Source organism: Lissotriton helveticus, chromosome 2_2, assembly GCF_964261635.1.
Source record: "Lissotriton helveticus chromosome 2_2, aLisHel1.1, whole genome shotgun sequence".
Taxonomy (NCBI): Eukaryota; Metazoa; Chordata; class Amphibia; order Caudata; family Salamandridae; genus Lissotriton; species Lissotriton helveticus.
The window spans coordinates 320,077,788-320,093,210 of record NC_136060.1 but is presented as its reverse complement, the minus strand read 5'-3'; the positions used below and the strand labels follow the sequence as shown (position 1 = coordinate 320,093,210).

The 15,423-nt window shown below is 44.6% G+C and overlaps 1 protein-coding gene across 1 annotated transcript in view; it reads right to left on the bottom strand.

The window, feature by feature from the left end:
• CLNK (cytokine dependent hematopoietic cell linker) overlaps positions 1-15,423 on the bottom strand; it is a 1,039,166-nt gene that overhangs the window by 151,431 nt on the left and 872,312 nt on the right. Inside the window, exon 13 of the mRNA XM_078678887.1 lies at positions 3,827-3,902. Within this exon, the coding sequence (XP_078535013.1) occupies positions 3,827-3,902 (76 nt within the window). The remainder of the gene's footprint in view (positions 1-3,826; positions 3,903-15,423) is intronic.

Genomic DNA, 15,423 nt, shown 5'->3' with positions numbered 1-15,423 from the left:
GGACCCACTCAGACACTCATCAACCCACTCACAGAACTTCTCAGACACTCATGTTCTTATTCACAGACCCAATCATGCATCCACTCACAGCCCACTCAGATTCACACACCCACTGACTGACCCACTGTCAGTCTGCTGCTCATTCACCCATGCTCAGACCCACTCAGAGACTCACACAACCACTCACAGACTATTAGTTATGTAATTAAATTTAAGAAACCCTATAAATCCACTGAAAAAAACTAAAGGTTAAAGAGACATTATAGTTAGGCTCAGATTTCACTTGTACAAAATGAGCGAACTTCAGCACTGCTTATGACTCCATACTACATCACTCATGACATGGTCAGTGACATTACTGATGACATCTCAAATAACAAAACTGATGACATCATTCACAGAACAACTCACACCCCCACACAACCCCTCATACACCCTCTCATACACCACCATTCACATACCCATTCACAGACCCATAAACTACTGACGCACTCATTCCCTCATACAGTCACTCACACAACCACTCACTCACTCATACAGCCACTCAGAGACCCATACTACCACACACATACCCACAAATCTACTCATAGATCCAAACAGCCACTCACACACACTCACACACACATACAACCACTCACATACCCATTCACACACCCTCATAGCCACTACTACACAACACGTCACTCACACAAAAAGCCACTTAGTCACTCACTCACCCATGTAGCTACTAACAGAGCTATTCACTCACCCATACATCCAATCACACATCGATTCACTTATCCACATCACTTGCATACCCATTCACACAGCAATGTAATCACTCATGTCTCTACTCAGTCATATATACAGCCACTCACACAAATACTTATTGTGCAAAACAGCCACTCACACATCCTCTCATTTACCCATACACCCATTCAAACAGCAACACACTTACCAATACATCCACTTACACACCCAGTCACTCACCAATACAGTCACGTAGACACCCAGTCCCACACTGATACAGACAGTCACAGTGCCACTTAGATAACATATATTAGAAACAGTATCACTCATTAGTAGTACAACAAGAATAGTAATTTAACTTATACAGTAGCTTAGTATATATCTTTAACTCTCAGAAACTCTTACAAAACAATTACACTCAGTGGATGATGTCATCAGTGATGTTATAAATTGTGTCATCAATGATGTAATGAGTGATGTCTCTGACCATGTCGTGATTGATGTAATATGTTATGTCATAAGCAGTGTATTACTTCTGAATCTCACCGGTTTTGTACTAGTGAAATATGAGTTTAACTATAACGTCACTGTAACCTTTGTTTTTTCAGTGAATGTATATATCTATACATAGAGTACCATACATCCGTTCAATGCCGATTCTCACCATTTGTTTATTTTGTGCTTTGAACACAATGTGTTTCAGTTTAGCAAAATGGTTCGCAGTGGTGCACATTTTGGAATCTTGTTATACCCTGGATTTGAACACCACACACTCTAACAGCCTCAAAAAAGATGAAGAAATGGCCATCCTCATCCATTTATTTGACCTACTTTTCTAGTCAAGGTTCATTGATTGACTGGCGTGCATTTATTCTCACTTATATCTGGTACAGGATGTGCATGCATATAATTAATGGTTGAAATATGTTATTATATTACATTACGTACACACACAAGTCTACTTCATCTTCTGTATATTAATATGCTGGGGAATCAGCTATAAGTTGTCTACGCACTGTTCATGCTCATGAATAGTCACCATTGGGCCACAGGGGTGATAGACTTTTTATGGGTGTGCTGTTTTTGTATTTGGGATCCGCTTCTTGATACATGCTCGCAGTCTTAGTCACAGTTGTGCCCTGATATTTTAGAACATATAGTTTTACTTTATTTGGAACCTATAAATTACAGTTTCATCTCATACATGGCTCATTGAGATGACAAGAGTTTGTACATTATGGTCATATAGTATTATTGTTAATTATTATTGATTGAAGATCCATGAGCATGGTAACACAATTATGTATCTGCTGTTACTTCAGAACTATTAGTTCTCACACAGTATTATGAATGGTTGTTTGACATTCCACATTCGACTTGACATCTATTTTGCTTTTTTTTTACGTCAGAAATGTTTCCTGGTATTCAACAACTACGAAATCATCCTTGCTATGTAATTTGGCTTTTGCAATGTGCCATAATGTAATATGTTGTGATCCATATAAATGACACACATGCTTTAAACAAACATTTCTTTCCAACCTCTTAGAAACCTGCTTTACCCGATGTGGCTATGATTTTCATCATGACATTATTGTCTGCGACACTGTCCATTCGCATTGCATTCTGGCCCTGGTAGTGCTCAAGCATAAGGAATGGCAGTAATATACATTTAACAGCCATTTTGTTCTGCTTTGTGAACATAACCCTATTTAAGTTCAGAGAGTGTAGTTAATTTACACAATAGATAAGATTAATTGTATTATTAATTTGATAGTACGTTACTGCTTGCGATATTTGTTCACACATAGGTATGCCTTTTATGTTCATTATGGTTTGGGTATTAGTATCTAAGGGAAGTGGACAAGCATTCACTTGCAAAAGGCCTTTTGCTTAGCAGAAAACAGTTGTGTTCTCAGCACCAAATAAACACATTGTTGTCTTTATTGGATTATTGCCACATTGTTGATGAGACCCACATTCCGTTTGTAGCACCGGCATCATCAGCGTGGCACTAGGTTCTTAGAGTCTGGACCATGTTTTTGTAGAACATTGATTTTTTGGTAATCACTTTGACACCATTTTTCGGGGTGATCAGTAAAAGTGGCGGGGGGGGGGAGAGAAAAAGGGGGTATCCCAAAACACATTTTCTCCACTATTTTTTCCATAGGAAAATTGAACACCAATACTACAAAGTGAACTACACATAATTAGACAGATAGCTAGATCTTGGTCCAGAAAGCTTACTTTTTGTGATTTGGTGTAAATCAGTTCAGTACTTTTTAAGAAATTAAGGTTCAAAATAATGTTATATTTCACGCTGCAGAGGATCAGCAGAGCTGACAGATGAAAAGAATTGATCTGATTGGCTCGCTTCACATCAACAAAGGGTTGTCCCGTGGTCAAATATCACAGTCCATGATCTGCGCCCACTCTCACGTAGCAGAAGCCCATGCTCTGTGGGGGATTGGCTACCGGGAAGGAAGGCATTTGGGTGGAGGGTCTGGCCAAAGGCCAGGTCCTGTGCCTAACCTCACACCATGTACTGTGATGGACACTTTATGTTTAAACTTTGTTAAAAAAATTATAGAAGTGACGTCATAGTTAGGAATTGTATTAATATCTTAGTTTATATAAAAAAAACTTAGAAACTCACTGAAAACAAAAAAAAGATTAAAGGGTGGTTTTAGGTAGGTGAAAATGTCAGTTTAAGTATACCATTTTATATGAACAAAACCGCTGATGTCCACCAACTATTGTTCTCTTTGTGTATGTCAATATTGTTTCTGTCGGTATAGTGTCACAGAAATGTGGCACACATATCTGTGCATTACACCATGTTCACATATTTTCTGCTTCAACTAATTCTCAGTAGGGATGTCACCCTTTGAATACTTTTGAAGTGAAAGAAACATTTGATTGACTTGGGGTCTTTAATAGAGAAACATGCTATGTGGCACTCACCTTATTATGAGATTATTAGAAATGTACTAATCCTCCCAGGTATATGTTCTTTTGGGAGTTCATAACATATTTTAACAGAAAATAAAAATACTAATTAGGTACATTTACAACGATTTAATATTAATGTATTTACCTGTGATCTGGGACAGAGTTTAATGCATATTCCACAGACTTCAACGATAATACTTGTTTGTCCCTGAGTTCTGGAACTGAAGAGAAAATAAATATTGCGCTTTACTTTTCACCATGCATTATATAAGGAATTTTTTTTACAAAATGTATTCAAATACATTTGGTTTAGCTTGTTTATACAGAGAACGGCTTATAGATAAAATCCAAACAAAGGTCTACAAGGGCGTATTTGAGTTACCGCACAATGCATCACCTGCGCAAGTGCGCCTCGAATTTGGTTTGCAGTCTCAAGTATTGTTAAAAAAATATGAGACTGTCAAATTCTGGTATAACATCTGGATGAACCAAGAAAACGAGGTCTATTGCTCCATGTGGGAAGTAATCCATAACAGTCCGAATTCCCAGCACGCTAAATATCTACAACAATCGCTTGAAACCACTGAATTAGTAGCGCTTTGGGGAATGAAGCTTCCTGTACCAACATTCAAACAGGCGGTAAAGAAGGCTGCCAACAGGCATTCAATGCTCCATGACAAATCAACCCTGAGCCTTCGTTCACATGCGTGGATGACAATACAATCATATAAAAAGTCTACGCCGGCAGCCTATCTAGACCTTGCATTCTCATCGCATGTTAAACTCAAATACCTTAGCCTAAGGTTGGGCAACCTGCCAACCAATGCTGATCAACTTAACCCCTTCGGGGCTGATGACGAACTGGGCTCGTCATGGAGTAGGGCGCTCGCACGCTGATGTCGAGCCCAGCTCGTCATGAGCCCCACCCTCGGGGGAAGCGCCAGCGCTCCCCCCCCGAGTCTGCCCGATCGTTGGGATTTCTGCTGGGATGGCAGGGGAAGACCGACCCCTGCCTCCCCCCGCCCTCCCCGCCCGCGTCGTCAATTACGTCAGCGCGCGAGGCGCGCTGACATCACTGGGGGTTCCTGTTGTTTACCGACGCGCAGGGAAGCCATTTGCTTCCTGCGCGTCGGAGGAACCAGAGGTTTGTTTTGCGGCTGGGGCAGGGGGGAAAGTTTTCAAAAGGACATAGAGTGAAAGGAAAGGCTTTTCCTTTCACTCGATGCAAGTTTAGAGCATTCCTGCTGCACGATCGTGCGATCGTGCAGCTGGAATGGTAGGGAGGTTTTTTTTTTTTCTTTTTTGGTCAATTTCGTTGTTCGGGGAGCGGCCCCTTGGGGAAGGGTCGCTCCCCTTTTTGGGGTAACAATAATTTTGAATTGTTTTCGTGCCTCTGGTATGAAAAAATGTTCATTTGTGGAAAAAAACAAACAGATGGGGTCATTTTCAAAATGTGAATGTAGTGCTGATTTTATTGAAGGATGCAAGTGCCTCTGTCCTTCATCTCTTTTATTTTTTGTGTACCTGAAGTTGCTGAAAAACACACCTGTGCTGCCTAGGCAAAGCTCACTAGTGTTTTTGGGCTGATGAATGTTTTTTTTTGTGTGCTGCTTTTCGAACACATGCTTTGTCTCCAGTGACCATGTGTGTGTTACTATGCCATGTGCGAAGGGGTCCCTTGAGTGAGCTGTCCATCATAGTGGGAAGCTCACAAATGTTTTTGGGCTGATGATTGTTTCCTGAATTTGTGCTGCAACTCGAGCGCCATCTTTGTCTCCATTGACCATGTGTGCGTTACTATGCAATCGCACAAATGTGCGCAGGGGTCCCTTGTGTGAGCTGTCCTTCATAGTGGAAAGGTCACAAATGTTTTTGGGCTGATGAATGATTTCCTGAATTTGTGCTGCAACTCGATCACCTGCTTTGTCTCCAGTGACCTTTGTGTGTGTTATTATGCCATTGCACCGATGTGCGCAGGGGTCCCTTGAGTGAGCTGTCCATCATAGTGGGAAGCTCACAAATGTTTTTGGGCTGATGATTGTTTTCCTGAGTTTGTGCTGCAACTCGAGCGCCATCTTTGTCTCCAGTGTCCATGTGTGCGTTACTATGCAATTGCACAGATGTGCGCAGGGGTCCCTTGTGTGAGCTGTCCATCATAGTGGGAAGGTCACAAATGTTTTTGGGCTGATGATTGCTTTCCTGAGTTTGTGCTGCAACTCGAGCGCCATCTTTGTCTCCAGTGTCCATGTGTGCGTTACTATGCAATCGCACAGATGTGCGCAGGGGTCCCTTGTGTGAGCTGTCCATCATAGTGGAAAGGTCACAAATGTTTTTGGGCTGATGAATGTTTTACTGAATTGGTGCTGCAACTCGATCACCTGCTTTGTCTCTAGTGACCTTTGTGTGTGTTATTATGCCATTGCACCGATGTGCGCAGGGGTCCCTTGAGTGAGCTGTCCACCATAGTGGGAAGTTCACAAATGTTTTTGGGCTGATGATTGTTTTCCTGAATTTGTGCTGCAACTCGAGCGCCATCTTTGTCTCCAGTGTCCATGTGTGCGTTACTATGCAATTGCACAGATGTGTGCAGGGGTCCCTTGTGTGAGCTGTGCATCATAGTGGGAAGGTCACAAATGTTTTTGGGCTGATGAATGTTTTCCCGAATTTGTGCTGCAACTCGAGCGCTTGCTTTGTCTCCAGTGACCGTGTGTGTTACTATGCCATCGCACCAATGTGTGCACAGGTCCCTTGAGTGAGCTGTCCATCATAGTGGGTAAATTTAGGAAAGATGGTGCACTCCGCAAGTTGGTGGGCGTTGCCAAACGGGGATCTTCTGTGTGAGTTCACATGCCTCTTATGTGTATAAATGGTCAGAGACTGATGAGAGCAGCAAATGGGGAGAAAGAAGCTCCAGGTCATAGGAATTGTTTTTGGATTGCGCTTGTGAAAATCAAGGATGCAAGTGCCTCTGTCCAGCATCACAGTTAACCACAGTAATTCTGTTGTCCCCCTCCCCATGAGAATCCCTGATGACGTCAGCGCGCACAGCATGCGCCAACATCTTCAGGGATTCCCAGGCGGTCGGGAAGCCATTTGCTTCCTGCGCCTGGAGGTGTTAGGTTGGTTTTGAGATATTTGGGGGGGTTTGGGGCTGCAAAGAGGCAGCAGGGGAGAGGTAAGTGAATTTCCTCTCTTCTGATGTCTCTTTGCAGGGCATTTCTGCCTCACGGTCGCGCACAGCATTGCGATTGTGCGGTGGAAATGCCCCCACTAGCACCAGGGATCTTATTTTAGATTGTAGGAAGTTACCCATTGGGCAAGGGTCGCTTCCAGGTGGGTTGGATTTTAAATTTAGATTTTCTGCCCCCCCCCCCCCGCGGTGGGCAAATCAACCCGTACTTTTGTCCGTTTTGCCCTTTTTGATGGCCCATCTGTGTGGATGTGATTTTGGGGGTAAATTTGTGTGTTGTTTATTCATTTGTTATGTTGTTTGTGAAATGTAGTATTAATTTATTTATTTTCTTCTTTGTTTTTGATCCAGGCTTTTGCTGTTTGTATTGGTGTAGGTTGTGGTTCAGTTAATGCTGGTGTTGCAGCTTGTGTAGTTGCATGTGCTTGGTAAGTAAATGTTTTTTGTACTACTTTTCCTAGATGAATGTGTTTTTATGAAAAGTGAATTTATTGCTGTTTGTGTGGCTTTGTGTTTCTTGATCGTTAACTTTTTTTTGTATTGCTGCTTGATGTGTACTTTGTCTAATCTATACTTTTTTTTTCTTTCCAGTGGGATTTCCTTTCTTTTTGCTGTGTTTCAGCAGAGTAGGTGCTGGTGAGTGTTCTTATATTTGGTTAGATTTGAATTGTTTTTGAGTGTATTGATTTTTGTGTGAAGACTCTACCTTGTTTACTTCTTACTTTGCACAGTGTAGGTTGTTGTTCACTTGTGTGTGTAGTCTTCTTGCTTTGTAAGGATAATGGCTACTCGCAGGATGACTGCTAGGCAGGTTGTTAGTTTGCTTTTTGAGTCTTCCTCTGACCATGGTCCAGACACTGACTCCGATTCGGAGCATGAGGTAGGTGCAGAAGATTCAGGCAGTGAGTTTTCTCTTCGCATGGTATCATCGGATGATGATTCTTCTTCTAGTGCTGATGAAGTGCCTGTGGTAGAGAGGGACATTGATGTGCCAGTAGAGAGGCAAGAGCCATGTGAGCGGCAGCCTAGGTCCTCAAGGTTTCCCTTTTTTTCTCGTCGGGAAGAGGCAAGTGTGGTAAAGGCTGCGCCCAAAAGGTTTCACATTGCTGTACTGCGCCAAAGGTTATCTGGTGCTGCTAGTCTTCCTGTTGTAGAGCAGCATGAGGCATCTGGTTCTGCTAGTCTTTCTGTTGTTGTTCAGCAGCAAGTGGCATCTGGGGATGCGAGTTCTTCTGTTGATGTTGAGATGCAAGAGGCAGCTGGGGATGTGAGTTCTCCTGTTGGTGTAGAGATGCAAAATGTATCTGGGGATGCTAGTATTCCTGTTGGTGTAGTGATGCAAGAGGCATCTGGGGATGCTAGTGTTCCCGTTGATGTAGTGCAGCAAGAGGCATCTGGCCTGCAGGCTAGGGTGGCTTCATCTCTTGATGTTAGTGATGACGTCTGGGTTGCCCCTGGCATGGTGCAGCCGGAATTGCCAGACTTCACTGGTGTTCCAGGGTGTAGAGTGAATACTGACAATTTTTTGCCAATTCAATTTTTTCAGTTGTTTTTTGACGATGAATTTTTGCAGGAGATTGTGGAGCAAACTAATTTGTATGCAGAGCAGTATTTGAGGGACCACAGTGCCAGCCTTAAGCCCCATTCTCGAGCTACCCATTGGTCTCCCACATATGTTGAAGAGATGAAGAAGTTTTTGGGATTAACTTTTTTGATGGGCTTGCTAAGGAAGCCATCAATGTCTTCTTATTGGTCCACTAGTCCCTTGATAGCAACATCTATATTTCCAGCAGTTATGACTCGTGATCGATATATGCTTCTTCTTCGCATGATGCATTTTGTTGATAATGATTTAGCGTTGCCACGCGATCACCCTGATTGTGACCGTCTTTTTAAGATTCGGCCTGTCCTTGATCACTTTGTTGATCGTTTTCCTGAGATCTTTGCACCTGTAAAAGAAATAGCTGTGGACGAGTCTTTGGTATTGTTCAAGGGCCGCTTGGTTTTTAGGCAATACATTCCTAGTAAGAGGGCACGCTATGGAATCAAATTGTATATGCTGTGTGACAGTGATACTGGATATGTTTATAATTTCAGGGTGTACACCGGTAAGGATTCCAGCATTAACACTTCTGCTTGTCCGTCCACTTTTGGAGTGACTGAGAAAATTGTGTGGGAACTAGGTAGACGATTATTTAACAAAGGCCACCATTTATATGTAGATAACTTCTACACTAGTGTGCGTTTGTTCAAGGAGTTGGCCAAAGTGGGCACTGTTGCATGTGGCACGATGCGCAGTAACCGGAAAGGTTTCCCAATAGAACTTGTTTGCAAAAGGCTTGTGCGGGGACAGTCTACTGCATTGCGATGTGGGAAGCTTCTAGCTGTGAAGTTTTCAGACAGGAGAGATGTTTACATGCTGACTACTATCCATGACGAAAGCACTGAAGCTCTGCCAGTTCGGGGTGAGACTGCTGAAGTGCGTAAACCTGTGTGCATTTTAGACTATAATAGGCACATGGGTGGTGTTGACAGAGTAGATCAGAGGTTGGAACCTTATGCTGCTCTTCGAAAGGCTTACGTTTGGTACAAGAAGTTGGCTATCCATCTTTACCACTTGGCATCCTTTAATGCTTTTGTTGTTTTCCAGAAATCTTGTCCTGAGTCAAAGATGCCTTTTGTTAAGTTTCAGGAGACTATAATAGGCAGCCTTGTACTAGTGGAACAGGCGACTGTGCCAAGATTTGGAGTGGTGGAGGAAGTGGCTAGACTGAAAGATCGCCACTTTCCAGAATACATTCCTCCCACAACTGCAAAAGACAATCCCACTAAAAGATGTAGAGTCTGTTGGCGAAGAGAAGTGCGGAGGGAGTCTCGTATGCACTGTCCTTCAAATCCTGGATTGTGTGTGCCAGCTTGTTTTAAATCGTACCACACACAAAAGAAGTTTTGGGAGTTTCATTGAGCTTGTAAGTGTACTGTCTGGTCTGTTTTCTGTAATATTTTTTAGTCTGCTTTAAGGTTTGCATTAGTGCAAAGCATTTAGTTTTTGAATTTGTGTTAGCAGATTTGTTGGTTTCTACATTTGATTTGTGGTATTTCTTTAAACAATTCTAATTTCGATGGTGGTGTGTGCAGGATTGTGCTTGGATTGTTGGTGTGCGTGGACTGGCGCTTGGCTGGTGGTGTGCGTGGTCTGGTGCTTGGCTGGCATAGTGCATGGATTGGAGTTGTGCTGGGGGGGTGAGTGGATTTTTGCTTGGCTGGCGGAGTGCATGGTTAGGTGCTTGGCTGGTGGTGTGAGTGGATGGCGCTTGGCTGGTGGTGTGCGTGGTCTGGTGCTTGGCTGGCATAGTGCATGGATTGGAGTTGTGCTGGGGGGGTGAGTGGATTTTTGCTTGGCTGGCGGAGTGCATGGTTAGGTGCTTGGCTGGTGGTGTGAGTGGATGGCGCTTGGCTGGTGGTGTGCGTGGTCTGGTGCTTGGCTGGCATAGTGCATGGATTGGAGTTGTGCTGGGGGGGTGCGTGGATTTTTGCTTGGCTGGCGGAGTGCATGGTTAGGTGCTTGGCTGGCGGTGTGAGTGGAGTGGTGCTTGGCTGGCGGTGTGTGTGGAGTGGTGCTTGGCTGGCGGTGTGTGTGGAGTGGTGCTTGGATGGTGTTGTGTTTGTGGAGTGGCGCTTGGCTGGTGGTGTGCGTGGAGTGATGCTTGGCTGGCGGTGTGTGTGGAGTGGTGCTTGGCTGGTGTTGTGTTTGTGGAGTGGCGCTTGGCTGGTGGTGTGCGTGGAGTGATGCTTGGCTGGTGGTGTGTGTGGAGTGGTACTTGGCTGTTGGTGTGCGCTGAGTGGTGTTTGGCTGGCAGTGTGCATGGTCTGGTGCTTGGATGGTGATGTGGGTGGACTGGCGCTCGGCAGGCGGTGTGTGAGTAGTAACTTTCTGTTGGTCACTACACACACTGCTAGTTGAGTGACACTCCACACAGTCCATCATTTTGTGTAGTTGCAGTGTCAGAAATGTGGGCGTGTGAAAGTGATAGGCCCTTGAATGGTGCTGTTTGCTGGTGTGAGTGTTGAAATGTGATGGGTCCGCGGCTGGCGGTGTGAATGTTTTGTATGTGTCACGCGTACGAAAGGTGTATGAATGGCCTGTAAAGAGGTTGGTGCCTTGACGTGGCTTTACAGCTCACGAGCTGTGAGTCAGTGGTTCAGTTTATCATACTTTCAATTATACGCAGTGTATTTCTTTTTTGATGAAATTACTTGCGTATCCAATTGTATGTACTGAATCATCACTCACCCTCGTGCCAAATCCAACCAGTATGTGTGTGTGCTTGCGGATTAGATGGGTGTGCAGTAATAATTGTTTTTTTTCTCTTTCTGCATTAGGGTGTACCTTGTCCCTTATTGTGATTGTTGTAATGTGTTGCTTTTCCATTCGGATGCTGTCAATGGTCTGGTTTGTATCAGGTATGAAAGGTGCGTGAATGGCCTGTAAAACGGTTGGTGCCTTGTCGTGGCTTTACAGCTCACGAGTTGCGAGTCACTGGTTCGGTTTTTATGCATTTATTAATTGACAGACCATTTCATTTTTTTGAAATATCTTGTTAATAAAAATTTAATGTACTGACCCATCACTCGCCCTCGTGCCAAATCCAACCTGTATGTGTGTGTCTTTGAGGAACAATGGTGAAAATGTTAAGTTCACCAGCTTTTGCAAGAGGGGTTACCTGGGTTTTTGGCCCCGTGCGAAACAGCCATCTAGGGAAACCTACCAAACCCACACATTTCTGAAAAGTAGACACCCGGGGGCTTCCAAGGAGGTATGGCTTGCGTGGATCCTCCAACGTGCCTTTACCCAGAATCCCTTGCAAACCTCATTTTGTTTTTTCACACGTTTTAGTGTGGGAAAGCGTGGCATCACTGGGCTCACACAAATTACCTCCCACCCAGCGTTCCCCAAGGTCTCCCGATAAAAATGGTACCTCACTTGCCTGGGTAGGCATAGTGGCTGCTTTAGGAAAAGGCCCAATTCATACTGTGGCGACCAAAACATTGCCTTTAGCCAAATAATCTTATTTTTTGAGGGGGTCACCTGAGTTTTTGGCCCGGGGCTTGGCGGGCATCTTTGGAAACTACCAAACCCAAACAGTTTTGAAAGCTAGACACCCGGGGGAGTCCAGGGAGGTATGGCATGCGTGGGTCCCCCAATGTTTTCCTACCCAGAAACCCCGGCAAACCTGAAATTTTGGTCAAAAAACCCACTTTTCCGTACTTTTTTGGGTGGGATCTCACTGCCGGAACAAATGTCGTACCACCCAGCGTTTCCCTTGTTCTCCCGAGTAAAATGATACCTCACTTGTGTGGGTGGGCCAAAGGCATGTGACTCAGGCTGGGGGGCTTAATTTGTAAAACTTAAATATGACTAAAAACTACTTTTTTCAAAATTCATTATTGGGGTGTTCTGCTTTGGGGCACCCACACAAGTGAGGTATCCTTTTACTCGGGAGAACAAGGGGAACGCAGGGTGGTAGGACTTTTTTGCCGCCACAGCGATCCCACGCTAAAAAGTTTGGAAAAGTGCTATTTTTACCTAATTTTAAGGTTTGCAAGGAGTTCTTGGTAAGAAAACATTGGGGGACCCACGCATGTCATACCTCCCTGGACTCCCCCGGGTGTCTAGTTTTCAGAACTGTTTTGGTTTGCTACTTTCCAAAGAATACCACCGAGCCCCGGGCCACAAACTCAGATGCCCCCCCCCCAAAATCAAGGTATTTTGCAATAAGGTAATGTAAATTCACCACCGTACGATTTGAACCGTTTCCTGTTGCAGCCACTATGTCTATCCACGCAAGTGAGGTACCATTTTTTTCAGGAGACCTGGGGGCACGCTGGGTGGGTGGAAATGTGTGGATCCACGCAGATTCCAGAACTTTCCACCACAGAAATGTGAGGAAAATGTGTTTTTTTGGTCAAATGTTTATGTTTGCCAGGGATTCTGGGTAACAAAACCTGGGGGTAGGCAGAGGAGTCACCCCATCCTGCATTGCCCTGGGTGTCTAGTTTTCAAAAATGTATAGGTTTGCTAGGTTTCCCTAGGTGCTGGCCGAGCTACGGTGCAAAAACAAAAGGTAGTCTTTTTGTCCGAAAAGTGCTAAATTTCCCTGGGAAATTGAGGTGCGACCATGCTGCGTTTTGCGCTGTTTCATGTCGCAGCCACTATGCCTACCCACGCAAGTGAGGTACCATTTTTTTCGGGAGACCTGGGGGCACGCTGGGTGGGTGGAAATTTGTTGATCCGCGCAGATTCCAGAACTTTCCACCACAGAAATGTGAGGAAAATGTGTTTTTTTGGTCAAATTCGTATGTTTGCAAGGGATTCTGGGTAACAAAACCTGGGGGTAGGCAGACGAGTCACCCCATCCTGAATTGCCCTGGGTGTCTAGTTTTCAGTAATGTATAGGTTTGCTAGGTTTCCCTAGGTGCTGGCAGAGCTACGGTGCAAAAACAAAAAGTAGACTTTTTGTCCGAAAAGTGCTAAATTTCAATGGGAAATTGAGGTGCGACCATGCTGCGTTTTGCGCTGTTTCATGTCGCAGCCACTATGTCTATCCACGCAAGTGAGGTACCATTTTTTTCAGGAGACCTGGGGGCACGCTGGGTGGGTGGAAATGTGTGGATCCACGCAGATTCCAGAACTTTCCACCACAGAAATGTGAGGAAAATGTGTTTTTTTGGTCAAATGTTTATGTTTGCCAGGGATTCTGGGTAACAAAACCTGGGGGTAGGCAGAGGAGTCACCCCATCCTGCATTGCCCTGGGTGTCTAGTTTTCAAAAATGTATAGGTTTGCTAGGTTTCCCTAGGTGCTGGCCGAGCTACGGTGCAAAAACAAAAGGTAGTCTTTTTGTCCGAAAAGTGCTAAATTTCCCTGGGAAATTGAGGTGCGACCATGCTGCGTTTTGCGCTGTTTCATGTCGCAGCCACTATGCCTACCCACGCAAGTGAGGTACCATTTTTTTCGGGAGACCTGGGGGCACGCTGGGTGGGTGGAAATTTGTTGATCCACGCAGATTCCAGAACTTTCCACCACAGAAATGTGAGGAAAATGTGTTTTTTTGGTCAAATTCGTATGTTTGCAAGGGATTCTGGGTAACAAAACCTGGGGGTAGGCAGACGAGTCACCCCATCCTGAATTGCCCTGGGTGTCTAGTTTTCAGTAATGTATAGGTTTGCTAGGTTTCCCTAGGTGCTGGCAGAGCTACGGTGCAAAAACAAAAAGTAGTCTTTTTGTCCGAAAAGTGCTAAATTTCAATGGGAAATTGAGGTGCGACCATGCTGCGTTTTGCGCTGTTTCATGTCGCAGCCACTATGCCTACCCACGCAAGTGAGGTACCATTTTTTTTGGGAGACCTGGGGGCACGCTGGGTGGGTGGAAATTTGTTGATCCACGCAGATTCCAGAACTTTCCACCACAGAAATGTTAGGAAAATGTGTTTTATTGGTCAAATGTTTATGTTTGCAAGGGATTCTGGGTAACAAAACCTGGGGGTAGGCAGAGGAGTCACCCCATCCTGAATTGCCCTGGGTGTTTAGTTTTCAAAAATGTATAGGTTTGCTAGGTTTCCCTAGGTGCTGGCAGAGCTACGGTGCAAAAACAAAAGGTAGTCTTTTTGTCCGAAAAGTGCTAAATTTCCCTGGGAAATTGAGGTGCGACCATGCTGCGTTTTGCGCTGTTTCATGTCGCAGCCACTATGCCTACCCACGCAAGTGAGGTACCATTTTTTTTGGGAGACCTGGGGGCACGCTGGGTGGGTGGAAATTTGTTGATCCACGCAGATTCCAGAACTTTCCACCACGGAAATGTGAGGAAAATGTGTTTTTTTGGTCAAATTTTTATGTTTGCAAGGGATTCTGGGTAACAAAACCTGGGGGTAGGCAGACGAGTCACCCCATCCTGAATTGCCCTGGGTGTCTAGTTTTTAAAAATGTATAGGTTTGCTAGGTTTCCCTAGGTGCTGGCAGAGCTACGGTGCAAAAACAAAAGGTAGTCTTAAATATGACTAAAAACTACTTTTTTCAAAATTCATTATTGGGGTGTTCTGCTTTGGGGCACCCACACAAGTGAGGTATCCTTTTACTCGGGAGAACAAGGGGAACGCAGGGTGGTAGGACTTTTTTGCCGCCACAGCGATCCCACGCTAAAAAGTTTGGAAAAGTGCTATTTTTACCTAATTTTAAGGTTTGCAAGGAGTTCTTGGTAAGAAAACATTGGGGGACCCACGCATGTCATACCTCCCTGGACTCCCCCGGGTGTCTAGTTTTCAGAACTGTTTTGGTTTGCTACTTTCCAAAGAATACCACCGAGCCCCGGGCCACAAACTCAGATGCCCCCCCCCCAAAATCAAGGTATTTTGCAATAAGGTAATGTAAATTCACCACCGTACGATTTGAACCGTTTCCTGTTGCAGCCACTATGTCTATCCACACAAGTGAGGTACCATTTTTTTCAGGAGACCTGGGGGCACGCTGGGTGGGTGGAAATGTGTGGATCCACGC